This window comes from Magallana gigas, chromosome 3 (genome assembly GCF_963853765.1).
Source record: "Magallana gigas chromosome 3, xbMagGiga1.1, whole genome shotgun sequence".
NCBI lineage: Eukaryota > Metazoa > Mollusca > Bivalvia > Ostreida > Ostreidae > Magallana > Magallana gigas.
Window position 1 is genome coordinate 41,948,313 of NC_088855.1, and position 13,356 is coordinate 41,961,668.

The 13,356-nt window shown below is 35.3% G+C and overlaps 2 protein-coding genes across 2 annotated transcripts; both read left to right on the plus strand.

Annotated features, from left to right (window-relative positions):
• Window positions 1–90: 90 nt before the first annotated feature.
• On the plus strand, window positions 91–8,300 carry LOC105333130 (transmembrane protein 132C). Its single transcript, XM_011435963.3, has 9 exons — window positions 91–310; window positions 1,435–2,257; window positions 2,480–2,629; window positions 2,854–3,046; window positions 3,838–3,981; window positions 4,233–4,441; window positions 4,780–5,080; window positions 5,312–5,500; window positions 5,791–8,300. Exons 1-9 carry the CDS (start codon window positions 259–261, stop codon window positions 6,937–6,939), a joined length of 3,210 nt encoding a protein of 1,069 aa, XP_011434265.3. The 5' UTR covers window positions 91–258; the 3' UTR covers window positions 6,940–8,300.
• A 1,804-nt stretch (window positions 8,301–10,104) lies between these two features.
• On the plus strand, window positions 10,105–12,912 carry LOC105333129 (dynein light chain Tctex-type protein 2B). Its single transcript, XM_020069256.3, has 3 exons — window positions 10,105–10,286; window positions 10,437–10,577; window positions 12,222–12,912. The coding sequence occupies exons 2-3, from the start codon at window positions 10,440–10,442 to the stop codon at window positions 12,777–12,779; spliced, it is 696 nt and encodes a 231-aa protein (XP_019924815.1). The 5' UTR covers window positions 10,105–10,286; window positions 10,437–10,439; the 3' UTR covers window positions 12,780–12,912.
• Window positions 12,913–13,356: the final 444 nt, after the last annotated feature.

Sequence of the window (13,356 nt, forward strand, 5' to 3'; positions counted from 1 at the left end):
ATTTTGACTTATGCGATAAGATTGTTCCAACTAATAGCGATCAAACCTTGTTCTGTTTAAAAATAAATCATTTGTATTTTGAACATTGGAACTACTTTTCGTATTCAGTGAAAAAATGGTAGACATCAAAATGATGGAGGCTCCTTGGCAGGCGGCGAAAGCAACAGGCTAAACATGGGAGATTCATTAGAAAAAGTCGGATTTATCCACATTTATGTTTACAAATGTAGGAAGATGTTATAAAGGCGTGTAAAGATAATGGCCCAGGTGTTGATCCACATTTCTTTAATATATTATGTGTTGTGTTTCGGTAAGTATATTTATAAGTGTATAATATAAATGTTCCAATATAAATACATGTACTCTTCTTCAAGTTCATGGCATTCTCTTGATAAATCAGAAAAATAATCAGATTTTTATTAATGAGATTATGTTGCTTGACCAATCCGAATAAAAATGATGAGATCAAGTGGAGAAGTCAACTTCATCTTGTATTTGGTCAGATGCTCATGCATTAGATGACATGAACTATCTTATTTTTTTGTTTTGGTTAAATGTAAAGTAAAAATTTCCCAACTGATGTATTGTTTGATTAAATAGATAAAATTGAATAACATAAGCTTAATTAACCTACATTACAGAGCCAATAACCTTTAGTTTAGAGCCAATATCGGCCTGCAAAGTTTATTTTTAAAGTTTTTCATTTTAACACACAAAACTGCAAGTCACCTGGCAATCTATCAGAGCAGAACCCTGCACGCCCGTAGTGTGTATGTGATAGCTTCGATAAAAACTTCAAAGCTATTTATTTAGGTACATAAATATTCCCTAGGTTTTTTTTTGGCATAGGTTTATTGCAGCTAGCTGACAAAAATATTTCCCATTGAGTGGTATTAATCAATATTTAGAGGAATTACCCTAAAGCAATTTGTAGCATTGATCCGTCAATATAGTGTGCGAATTCTTTATAAAGATTTTTAAGTTCTTTATGATAGAGAGTTGATATTTGCTGGTGTATTGCTCTTAAAAGCCAAATGTTTACATTCTTCATTAAGAAAATGATTCAATGGCAGAAAGTTGTACTGAATGTAGGATTTTTTTTCATTAGGGATGTGATGTATTGATCTATTAGTCTAATACTGTACAGTAACATTCCATTTAAATATTTGGCCTACACCATGCATATTATTCATCAGTTTTACATAAAGGAACACATCCATCATTCTTTATGTTTTCAAGTAGATGCCTGAAAGTAAAGAGTCTTTGTATGTATGTTTTCTATGGTTTACCGGTAGATCTACAGTTAATTTTCTCATTTGATGTTTGATAAAATAAATATCAATGATAAAGGACATACATTATATTGTACAGTTGTACATGAATTTGTCAAGAAATATTTTAAATTATTACAATTTTGTTTTTGTTTTATTTTAGGATGTTCCTTAGGTTTAGAAATTTATTTTAATGACCCAAATGATGGATATTTCCTGAAACCTGTTTATCACAAAAAACAGTTGTGGGACCCCTTGACTCGTAGGGAAGATTTCATAGTGACACAGCCATCAGAGGAATATGTGTTAGGGGTGAGAAGTGGTTCCTATGAAAAAGAACAAGTGATTCCTCAGGACATATCTTCCATCTATCCAAACCTTGACCATGTAGACAAACCAATATACCATGGCACAGTGTTTGGAAGGGATGTTTCAGCAAAGGTGGTCACAGACAACTTATCTCTGAAGTATCCCAGGCTCCAGGTTCTAATTCATAGCAGTCCCCACAAAAAAAATAAGGAGGAAAGGAGACCCTCTGAAACTGGAGCCACAGATTCATCCTCTATTGTTGATGATGGACTTTGTGGTCATGTGTTCGTGCAACATGACAAAGAGGAGCTCTCCTCGATTTGTGTCCTAGGGCCGGGGGATAGTGCTTGTGTCAATGGCATAACCTTGCCTTCAGCATGGTGGCAGGATCATTTAACAGTGCGGGTGTACTATGCATTTTCACAGAAGGGAGAAAACCAAGAGTGTGCGAGTGCATCCAACTCTATTGTGCCGGGGCGACTGTTTGAGAAGTCTGTTCTCAGTAGTAGGAGGTTTCTAGCTAAAATAGTTTTGTCTGAAAATATGAAAGAGTTTCAAAGAGAGAGGGAGGAGGACATATTGATTGATGTTCCAACCAATGCATTTGATCCTGGCACTGTTTTTGAAGTCCCAATAAAATTTGATGCAGGGTCTGACATGAGAAATCTTGTAATGAGGTAATCTGATAAATTGAGAAAATTAAACTTTTATTAGGAATTGTCGATAAACTTCAAAAGAAAAAATTAATATTTGTATTTATTTGATAAAAATAGAATTTAATCTATTTAATATCTGTGTTGTGTGGATTCAATTTGAGTCGGTATACTAGATAATGCTCAAGTATCAGCAACATTTAAATGACTTGTTTAATTGAATTGTGGTATTTTGCCATTGTGCAGTGCTCGGGTGAGGCAGGGTTTAATGATTATTGGAGCTGAAGCGGACCGAGACGGCCCATGGCTGGTCCATGTGGACATAGACAAGAATAGCAAAGCAGCCACTGTAATGGCCTATCTCAAAGACCCACAGAACTACAAAATATCTAACCTGTAAGAATACTCACCACTCTAATTTTAAAAATAGATATTGAAAATCAAAAATAATTCACTGTAATCCATATTTTCCAGAAATGTGTGAAAAGCACTTGGAAATTTTAAGAATTTACAACGTTTTCTCTAAAAGTATTGATTTTTTGTAACAGGTTTTGCTATCTCAATAAATCACTGAAGTCGCAATTGCAATTCAATTTGATGAAATGGTGTTACTTTAACAGAGTTCAGGATGTTTTTGCCTGGCGGTTACAAGTGGAGCCATCAATTAGTAATGTGGAATCTGGGAGAGTGGTATGGAGTATCAAGTATGACAAGGATGGCAGGGGAGAGAAATACTTTTCTTCAGAAAGCCAAGTGGTGTCGAAGATTAATCTCAGGAGCAAAGGAAACGAAAAACTAGTTACCATTGTAAAGGTAAATTTGTTATAAGGTATAAACAATGAAAAAGTGGTTAAGATATATTGATATTGTTATTAAAGGAAAGAAAATAAAGAAAAAAATAGTCAGTGGTTACCATTCTTGAGATACGAATGATGAAGAAATGGACACTGGAAGGTTTATCTGACATGATTCATTGCCTCACTGGTGATGTTGCAAAATTGAATGAAGCTGCTGTATGATTATACTGACTAATAAAAATAAATTTCTTGCTGACCATATTGAATATATGTAATAAAATACATGGATGTGAAATGTTTTTGCTTCCATGAATTTCTAAACAGTATGTTTATGAATGACCAGGTATTCAATGCACCATTAGAGTCTTCTTTGAAGCATACAAATTTTAAAATATCAAAGTGGGAAATGTTTTATATAATTTGGAAAGGTGCCCACTATAATGTTTGTTATTTAGAGGGTTGAAGAAAGCTGTACCTATCCAAAACTTTAATTGAAGCTGAAGCTGTGATTAATATTGATTAAACAGTTGATTAATCTAGACCAAAGTAACAAGGTATTTTAGTGACAAGGCTAATCCAAGATGCATTGTAAGGCTATCAATCAACATGCTCTGTGACCACACACTGTACAATCATTGTTCATTAACTAGGGATTTGAATTTGCAGATTCAGCAAAATAGTTTGATCAATAACTGTGTACAGCTATTGGTCAAGTCTATTTTAGTGTGAATCATAGATACTTTTACCATTAATATTTTCAACATAGGTTGCCAGCTTGCTTATTTATTAACTTTTGTGTATTCACAGGTGGAGGAAATCTTGAACTTCGCGATGTTGACAGGTGTAACACAGACCTATCCTCTGCGTGTGTACCTGGTGAGGGACACGGATACGTTGATGGATGCTACTGGACATGCTGCTTGTCACTCAAAGGAGACAGATGTACTCAAGGTCGGTGTGACCTAGATTCAGATAGTTTTTACAAAGAAACGTGTGTGCTGCTAGCTATAAAACAGATTCAGGCCTACAGATAAATAAACTTGAAATTTAGAAAATGTTGCTTTCCTTTAAGTGGTATACATTACATACATGTATATATGACTGGAATAGTAACAAGATCTTAAAAAACTTTAAACTCTTTCATTTAATAACAAGTTTTATTGAATAAGAAACCAGATGATATTAGAATTACTTATGTTTAGGTGAGACCTGATTGTTCATACGTTTATGTGAATGGTTCGGAGAGTCGTGGATCTCACAACGTGACTATTATTACCAAGTCAGGCCAGCACACTGCCTTCACCACGGTCAGAGTCTGGATCCCCATGAATCCTCTAGATATCCAAATCTCAGATGCTAAACTTAGCAGGATTCGGTCTTGGAAAGTAGGATCATTCAAGAACAAAAGAAGGTATCTATATATATTTGATTCAATATTTTAGGAGATGTTTAAATGAGGAAAACAATGAATTTTTTTTTCATTCTGACATTAATTTAGCTTATCTTTATATCTTTGTTTATATATATATATATATATATAATTATTATTATTATTATTATTATTTGTATATTCACACATGTATTCATTGATTAACTACTGTTTTGCTTTTGATATTTTTTTCCGATTTTTGTACATTTATATATCATTATGTTGAACTGTATATTTGAAACAAAATGTAAAACTCTGTAAATGTTTCCAACCATTTTTATACTCTAAGGTGTTGATATTTAACTTTTATTTGTTTTTAGATCAAGAAGCAAGAGGGTTGTAGATCTGGGGATGCTGACTCACCCAAGCATTCTGTTGAGCAAAAAATACAAGAATCACTATGGAAAGAGCTGTTCGTTACGTTTCCAACAATCCCTGGTAGATGTGTATGTCAAATTTTATATAGCAACTTCAGCTGGCTATGACTACTTCATCAACAGACAGGCTGCCTTGAAAATAACTCATCTTCTGAAGAATCAGATGAGGGTTGCTGATCCCAGAATTGTCAGTCTTGAGGACAGCATTCTTCAGGGGCAAAGTCCCGGCCTCACAGAGGTTCAGGTATTGTGCTTAATTTTGTCATTCAAAGGCAGCCACCAGCGTCCCACAGCTTATTGTAATTTTTTCGCCTATATTCAATAACCCCAAAAATTTCAGATCTTGATTTCAAATGTAAAAGTGAATAGGTGAGGTTAATTGAAGGCAGTTTTTTGATGATCATGTAAATTTTTTGGATCTGAAGTGGAATGGTATAAATTGCTACATTGCAATTTTATCATTCTTCTTTTATAGGTAACCACTACTAATGGCAGAGTTTTGGCGGCTAGGATTATTCGTGTTGGAAATGATAAAGTAGAGATAGCAAGGGTCATTGTCAACCTTGTGACAGGGATTAGTTTGGATGTCTACCCATCCCAAGATATCCCTGGGGCCTGGTCAGCAAAGGGACACATATACAGCAAGTTCCAGAGCAAGTGGCAGGTATGAACAAGCCTGCTGTATTAGTACTCATGTTTGTGCTGAAATCAACATGTAGTATGCAGTAAACAAGAAAACAAAAAAATTAGGATAAATTTTCTGATGCTACTACTATATTACTTTATACAAATGACCAGTATTTGACCAGCAAATCTGCTATATTACCAGTAAATTGTTTGCAGTTTCATTAAATTGCAAGGACATATTGTTTTGATTAAACTTGAATTGATTGCACGTATGATATGGAAAAGAAAATTCAAAGAAAAAATTCTAATTGAATGTTTATTTTCCAGAGTGGGATATTGGATGTACACATTGAGTACAGTGATGGTACCCGATTCCCACTGGACAAAGTTTCAGATGCAGACTTCTACTTGGATATGGAAAACAGAAATCAAGTTCTTATCAAAGTTGTTGGAAATTTGGTCAGTAACCTGTCGGATATCAAAGTGTATGCCGTGTCAGAGGGCAGAGCAGAGTCCATCAAAGCTTCACTGAAACAAGGAAGAAGTTGTCCAAAGAAGAAGATACCAACCCTCTCCACAGGATATGTGATAACTGAGGCTGATTTTTCACAGGTGAACCAGGTGCAGAGTGATCGTTTGTTTAGTGATGGTCATTATGGTGACAACAGAGCCAGCGACAGATATGACAATGTTTACATGCCAAAGAAACCTCAAGATCTAGATAAACTTGTCAAACAACAGCAAAGTCACAAGGGTCAAGATGTCAAGAATAAAAAACTCTCACAAGCGAATCCTTCTCAAACATTGGTTGTTTTGAATGACCTGGAAAAAGACCTTGCCAAAAATAACCCTCAGATTCAGGATTATGTCAGTTTGAATTCACAAACAATGAAGGAACCATTACAAAGTCCCAATGATTCTAAATTATCTCCCTTGGAAATTGGAATGTATGTGCTTATTGCTGTTTTCTGTGTTGGAATTTCTGTATTCCTCATCAATTGCATTGTTTTCATGGTGAGACATAAAAAGAAGAGAAAAGTCCACAAGAGAAGTCACAAAGAGCCCGTTTACCAAGCCAAAGATTGGGTCTGGATCGGTAGAGCTACTCTAGAGCGCAGCTCCGTAAAAACAGAATGCTCGCAGTCCCTCATGCCAGCGGAAGACTTTAATGGAAACCATACAAGTCATCTACGCTCCACATCCAGTCAGAGCAGGTCCTCCTCCAGTCGAGGAAATAGTGCCAACAGCAGTAATCGCAACAGCTTTGTATCCACAATCAAAGGGTCGGAGTGCAGCATCCGCATCACAGCAAACCCTCTGTCTGAGGACACCAACAGTAACAGCAACCGAAACAGTGAGACCGCCAGCCAGTCCTCACCCACGGTCCCCGAGGAGAAGTGGGACTACGAGGCCATGGGACTCTCCCTGGATCAGCTGGCTGACTATTTTGACAATCTGAAGGAGTCCTCAGCCTAGGGTGTTGTGTTTTAGTCTTGTGCTGCCTGTTTATTTATAACTTATACATATGTGATATTCATTTTTATTTTTAAAAAAGCCCCAACTTACATTGGCATTGATATGATTTTATATCATTTCTTTTAATGGTTTATTGTTTCTATTGATATATTCTTGTTTAATATGTTTATATACATTTATATTGTTTTTGTTCATGATTTATCCCACCAGCTATTTACATTTATAGTGTCATTGTTTTAGAGTTTGTTTACAGACCTAACAGTACAAAATATCAAAAGGAGGCATTTTCTCAGTGTATCCTATATATACATATACTAAAGGGTTCGATATTTTCTCTTGCAGTATACTTGCCATAGCTGATAATTTGAATTTTCTTTGCAAAAATTTGAATAAGTATTTACTAGCAACAAAATAACATTACATTCTTTAGAGGTTTTGATATTGCCAATTGTGCATTTGATTATCCTGCTAAAAATTGGGAATTTCAATTCAAACATATACAAATATCATCAGCAACAAGTTTTAGAATTACTAGTAATGAAGCTACATGTTCATAAATTTGTTGATTAGATTTTTAAATCCTTTATTTATCCAGGTCGCATGTATACCAATTATAGCAATGTATTGTGTTCAGCTAGAATCTCTGTGTACAGTAGACATTTGATGTCACATTACAGTAAGACTGGTTCAGTAGTATTAGTAGTTTGTTTCAGATGGTGCATTTTTTCTTGTACTTCTTTGCCTTACTTTATGTGCTATGTGTCACAGAGTACAATATTAAAGTTATTTCATTTCTAGAGTTTCTTTGTAGTAATATCTGATATCTTAAGAAATTTTTGATTTCTACTGCTTATCGAATGAACTTGGAGTCATATATATTTGGACTAGTATTTCAGAACTTTATAATCTTTTAGGAATATTTTGTTGGTGCTCCTGTAGAATTATAGCTTGAATCTCAATGTTTTTGATGAAAGAATTAAGATATTGTTACAAATAGGTTCAATTACGTAAACTATGAAATATCCATTCAAAAGGTGCATTAAAAATAATTCTATGTATATACATGTATGATTATTTTTTCAGGTTGGTAATTTGTCCATTTTCTCCTTTTCTTTATTTGAGACAATGTTTCTGATTTCACTGTGATAGATATAATTATCTTTCTCCAGCTTGCCGTTAAGTATACAAAATAATCGATGTTGTGAAATTTTACCAAAGCTTTATAAATGTTTGTTAGTCTCATCAAACAGTATGTTGGGTACATAATGGTACATGTACTTACTTCATTTGCAAAAATTAGAATTGGTTGTTAATTTTCTATAACTGTGGATTGATTTATGATTAAATTATTACACACAGAACTAGATTTATGTTGATTTGAGAGTGACATGGGGATTTTTCTACGTCTTTTCTGGTCAAGTGTTACCTCTTGCTTTTGAAATCGCATCTGACGACACTGCAGAGGATTTCTTGCCTTTTCCATATATACGATTATCAAAATGCGGTGAACGTGTAAGGTGTGCTATTTCACAGCACATTAGAAACTAAATGTACATGAGAGAAACGTACAAGGTTTTAAAAATTTGTAACGGGAAACCTGTACGGTTCCACTTGGGATTCATTATAATTGATTAATTCACAGTGAGAGAAAACACATTCGTATAGTTTAAAAAGACGATTTATTAAGTTTTATTTATAAGTTGTTTATAATAATATAAATTTTACAGAGGGAGTTGGTGGATATTAAATACCTACGTGAAGAGATCAAAATAAAAGCAACCGTGCTTTTCAAATGCCCGTTCAGTAGGCCTAAGGCCGTCAACAGACGTTGTTGAGAACGGCCTGACGCACGCGTGACGTCGGCAACGAACCCGAAGTTTAAAACATGTAATAATATAGAAATACATGCTATATGATAATGAATATAGTTACAAAGATACAACAACACAAGACATAATGATCATATTAGATATAACCATTACACAATTCTAAAGGAATGCAAAGAGGCTAACTCTGTCCGAGTAATTTGTATACAGCTGCACACATTCAAATCGTCACGATTGCTTAATCGAACCGTTTGGTTTCACTTAACAGCTTATACCCTTTTATTTTCAAAAGGGACAATATTGGATCGGTTATTTCCCTTAAAGATATTCATTTCATCGTCTTCGGAAACCCACGGCCAATCTCGCTTACGCTTTTCGTTAGTGCATGTGAGAATGTCGTGGGTCTCCGACAACGATATTTCATGGATGAAAAATTATGAAATCTGCTTTAGAACTGGGATAATGTCTTCATACTTCGTACACACGTACAGAGATGGGCAATGCTATACATGCATCTACAGAAATGGGTAAAATTAACCAGAGGAGGGCGAGCATGTATATTAAATAAATTTTGATAGCAAACCCCGTCGAACGATACATCATCTAGCAATGCATTAATGGGTGTACATAGATTCACCAAGTCTTTGGTAGGCTAATTTTGTATATATTATATACATATGTACCCTGCCCGGCATCGTGGAAACGATGCCTGCCCGGTAAATTCCGATTTTAAAATTACATCTCCAAGAGAGAAAAGCAAAAGTCTCTTTAAAATGAAACATACAGCTGTATATTTAAGTCTCTCTCTCTCTCTCTCTCTCTCTCTCTCTCTCTCTCTCTCTCTCTCTCTCTCTCTCTCTCTCTCCTTTCCGTCACCTCACTGTACCTCACCGTCTATTCACTTATTTACGAGACTATTTCGGTATGCTGCGTCTACCATTTGAGCACACTTTCCATTTGAAGAGCCACTTGACAGACATTTTACTTATGTAAATCCGAAACATTCAGTAGATTAAACTGCAATGGCAGTCGATTCAAAGATACTTCTGAAATAGGTTGACCCCCGTGGATGAGGTCTTCAGTGATGTTGACACAGAACAAACAAAACTGATTGCTAAAATCTATCGCGTAAATTCACAGATTTCGCGTATTGCTGTCAAAAAAGTCATATGCCAATATCGGAAAGTAATTTATATTTACTCAACAAAAGCCAAAGTTTTTACTTAATATATGAAATAAAACGGTATCGTTTATTTTGTATTTTTTATCGATAGTTTTTCAAAGGTCATAAATTTATTCATACCTACAATCTATTAACGGTGACGCTATAGTAACAAATTGAGGAGTTTTATTTGTTTCTTATTTACTGCCAATTATATACCTATTAACTTTCATCCCCTGGAAATGAAAGGGTATCGGCAGCATACACGCGTTATCTGGGTTGGGACTTTTAACAAGCACTCTATATTCACCATAACTACCTCAAAATCGGCCTCTTTATGACTTTTGGCGTTTTCCCAGGTAAGTAAAATTGAATCAATAAGTGACAATCGGATAAACAGAGAGTCACTTGAATTGCTGTAAATTGTGACATAAAACTGACATTAAAAAAAGTCTTGGTATATATATTTGAGAATGGCTTGATTTTGTTTTTGCATTGTTGTGGTCAAGAAGATGGAAGCTAGTGAGAAATTAACGATACAAGCCCTGAAGGCACACGACAAAGTTCATCCGAAATTCAAAACCGCTGGAAAGAGCCTGAAACAGAAGAGCCGAGCATCCCTGTTGTCTTCTCCAGAGGAACCAAGTGAGGTAATTTTTTCTGTTTAGTTAATCACAAAATTGAAAAAAAAATTAAAGTTGCTTTTTGTCAGAAACACTGCACAGGGGCCAAGCCCGTTTTAACATTAATTTCAATGTAACCATAAATATCTTTATTTATGGTTACATTGAAATTAATGTTAAAACGGGCTTGGCCCCTGTGAAACACTGCAAAAAAAAAAAAACCCCAACTGTAAACGTCTTGAAATTTCCATATGTTATAATCTTTATCTTAGTACATTTCTTTCTTTTCCTTGAATGTTTATCATTTAATTAGCTCATTTTATAATTCACGGCATTTTCAGGAAAAAAAATCTGTGTTTTCAACTTAAATTATTGGCTTATTGTTTACATGTACACGTGTATACGCCTATACGGAACGCAAACGACATGCGCAGAATTTGCAAATACAATATTACATGCAGTATCTCTTTTCAAAATCGTTGTAAGTGTAATTTTGGTCTTTTAATTGACAAATAAAATCACTTTCACGTCGGTTTAGTATCAATTCTCTTTTAAACGGAACCAAAAGCCGAGAATCAGAGCACGATACTATAAAGGTTATACACATCTAGGTGATGTTTTTACGACTGTGTCCTGTTTAAGATCGACCTGGGAGGTATTTGACTCAATTTAAACTCTGACTCCATAAGGATTGCTTTTTAATTAATTTTCCATCTTAAAAACTTTAACATTCCAATTAAAACCCCACACCCTTTCCTCTTACAAACAACAATTACTTTCTCGTGATCGAACACCTGTAACAACGCCGACAGGTTTGCTCCTTTCATCTGATTTTTTTGTGTATTGTATGTACAGGATCAAACGCTTATTACGATTTAATGACTAATTTGTTGAGAAACGTTTGAGACAAATCAACATTGCGCCGTAATGCTTCACTACTGAAGTATCCGGACCACCGATAAAAATGTTCTGAAAGTAAGGCATTGTGCTACACAAACATCGGTTTTATCAGCGTTTGATAGGCAGCCTCGTCCGGGAATATACAGCTGAACGCATTTTAAACAACTGCTCCAATTTAAAAACAACATTCTGATACTTTCTCAGTACATGTACCGGTAGTTAATACGCTATATAGTAAAAGTTTACTGTACAACGTTTGTTTGCAAAACTGTCGGTGAGTACTTGCATTCAAGTACATCTGTAAGACCTTTACGTCTTTGGTGGTTCATGTCGGTATGACGGTAGTGAGCATCAGTACACAACTCACGTCATGCAGCGCATTGTGTATTTTTTCTGCAATGATTGCTACCTTCATTGCTCGTGTGAACCTAAAAAACAAATTTGTACACCCGAAATGGGGAAAGTACATTTATCATCGTTTTTGTCGATCAGTACATTACAAAGATGGGACAGCCAATTCTTCCATATATGGATCACCTACATTGTATTAGGAAGTCTTACAAAATAAACATCATTTAACAATTTACATTTCTCATTTCAGATATTTGAATATTCATTGTCATTTAATTGACGAAATATAGCCTACACTGCAAAATATTAGTACATGTATTGAGTTTAAAAGCAGTTTTAGAGATTTCAAGGTGTTTACATATACATTCATTGACAATTTGAATCAAACAAAAATAAAACATATCATTGTTTTCTTTTTAGGGTAAAAATAAGCAAGAGGACGGTAGCTTAAGTCGCCGCAGCCGGACTCTGTCCACGAGTTCTCTGTCCAAAAAGTCGGAGCCCACCCCCAAACGCTCTGGCATAACTTTCTTTCGTATAGTCGCCGCTACACGTGCGTGGCAACGTCTAGCTAAAAAGAAAAGTCGACAAACAGCGGTCCCAAGCAAACCGACTGTCCGGTTGGAGAATACGTATCAGTTGGAACCGGACGAGGACAAGGTATTCATTCCGAAAAAAGCCGAGAATATCATTCGAGAAACATTCGACTCGAGGCTACAACATGTCAAGTACGATTCTGTTCGAAGTAAAATTCTTGCGAAAGACCTGGCTACGATCGTAAACAGTAAGATAAAGGACTTAGAAATACCTCGATACAAGACTGTCAGTTCCGTAACTATTATTGAAAATAAGGAACAGGGGCTGAAGATAGCGACGCGGTGTATCTGGAATACCGACACTGACAATTATGCAACGTACACGTATACCAACCAATCACTGATAGCGATTGGTCACGTGCACGCTGTATACTATGATTGAAATTGTGCAATTACAGGACAAATATCTGTTGTAACAGTTAAGAAGATCTGTCGACAAAATTCATGGACATTGATATATACATGTATAGATTCATGCTATGTTTAGTGTTTTAAATAAATGTTAGTAGCTTCTAGTAGTATTTTATAAATGCTCCTCAACGGTAATTGGGCTGCAGGGATTGACAAAGGTTTTTGATAAAGAAGTCTTGAATTATCTTTGGGATATTTTTCTGTATATACCGTCCTACGTATCGTTGCCAAACCCAGGGTTCGTGTTCTCTGTACACTGGGCGTGCTTGATTTAGCTTAACTTGGTGTACACCAGTGCACACCGGTGTAAACATTTTGTATTGTATATCAAGTGCACTTAAAGGGTTTAGTGTACATGGTGTAGAGAAGATAAAAAAATGATGGCGGAAAAGGATGCTGTTTTAACAGAGAATTTGATGTTCAGCAACAATCCAAGGCCATTTTTATTTAAATGCAATAAAATACAGACACGTACATGTAGCATCGTTATTGAAGGGGGGGGGGGGCAGACTCATAAAAAATCTTGACAATCAAAAAAAAAAAAAAAA

Bases quoted from the DNA above. Each gene is read 5' to 3' on its own strand.
- LOC105333130 (XM_011435963.3), top strand. From the start codon at position 259: ATGGCCCAGGTGTTGATCCACATTTCTTTAATATATTATGTGTTGTGT. The intron at 2,258-2,479 runs GTAATCTGATAA...GCCATTGTGCAG, and splicing joins ATGAGAAATCTTGTAATGAG to TGCTCGGGTGAGGCAGGGTT. The intron at 3,047-3,837 runs GTAAATTTGTTA...GTGTATTCACAG, and splicing joins AACTAGTTACCATTGTAAAG to GTGGAGGAAATCTTGAACTT.
- LOC105333129 (XM_020069256.3), top strand. From the start codon at position 10,440: ATGGAAGCTAGTGAGAAATTAACGATACAAGCCCTGAAGGCACACGAC. The intron at 10,578-12,221 runs GTAATTTTTTCT...TTTTCTTTTTAG, and splicing joins CTCCAGAGGAACCAAGTGAG to GGTAAAAATAAGCAAGAGGA.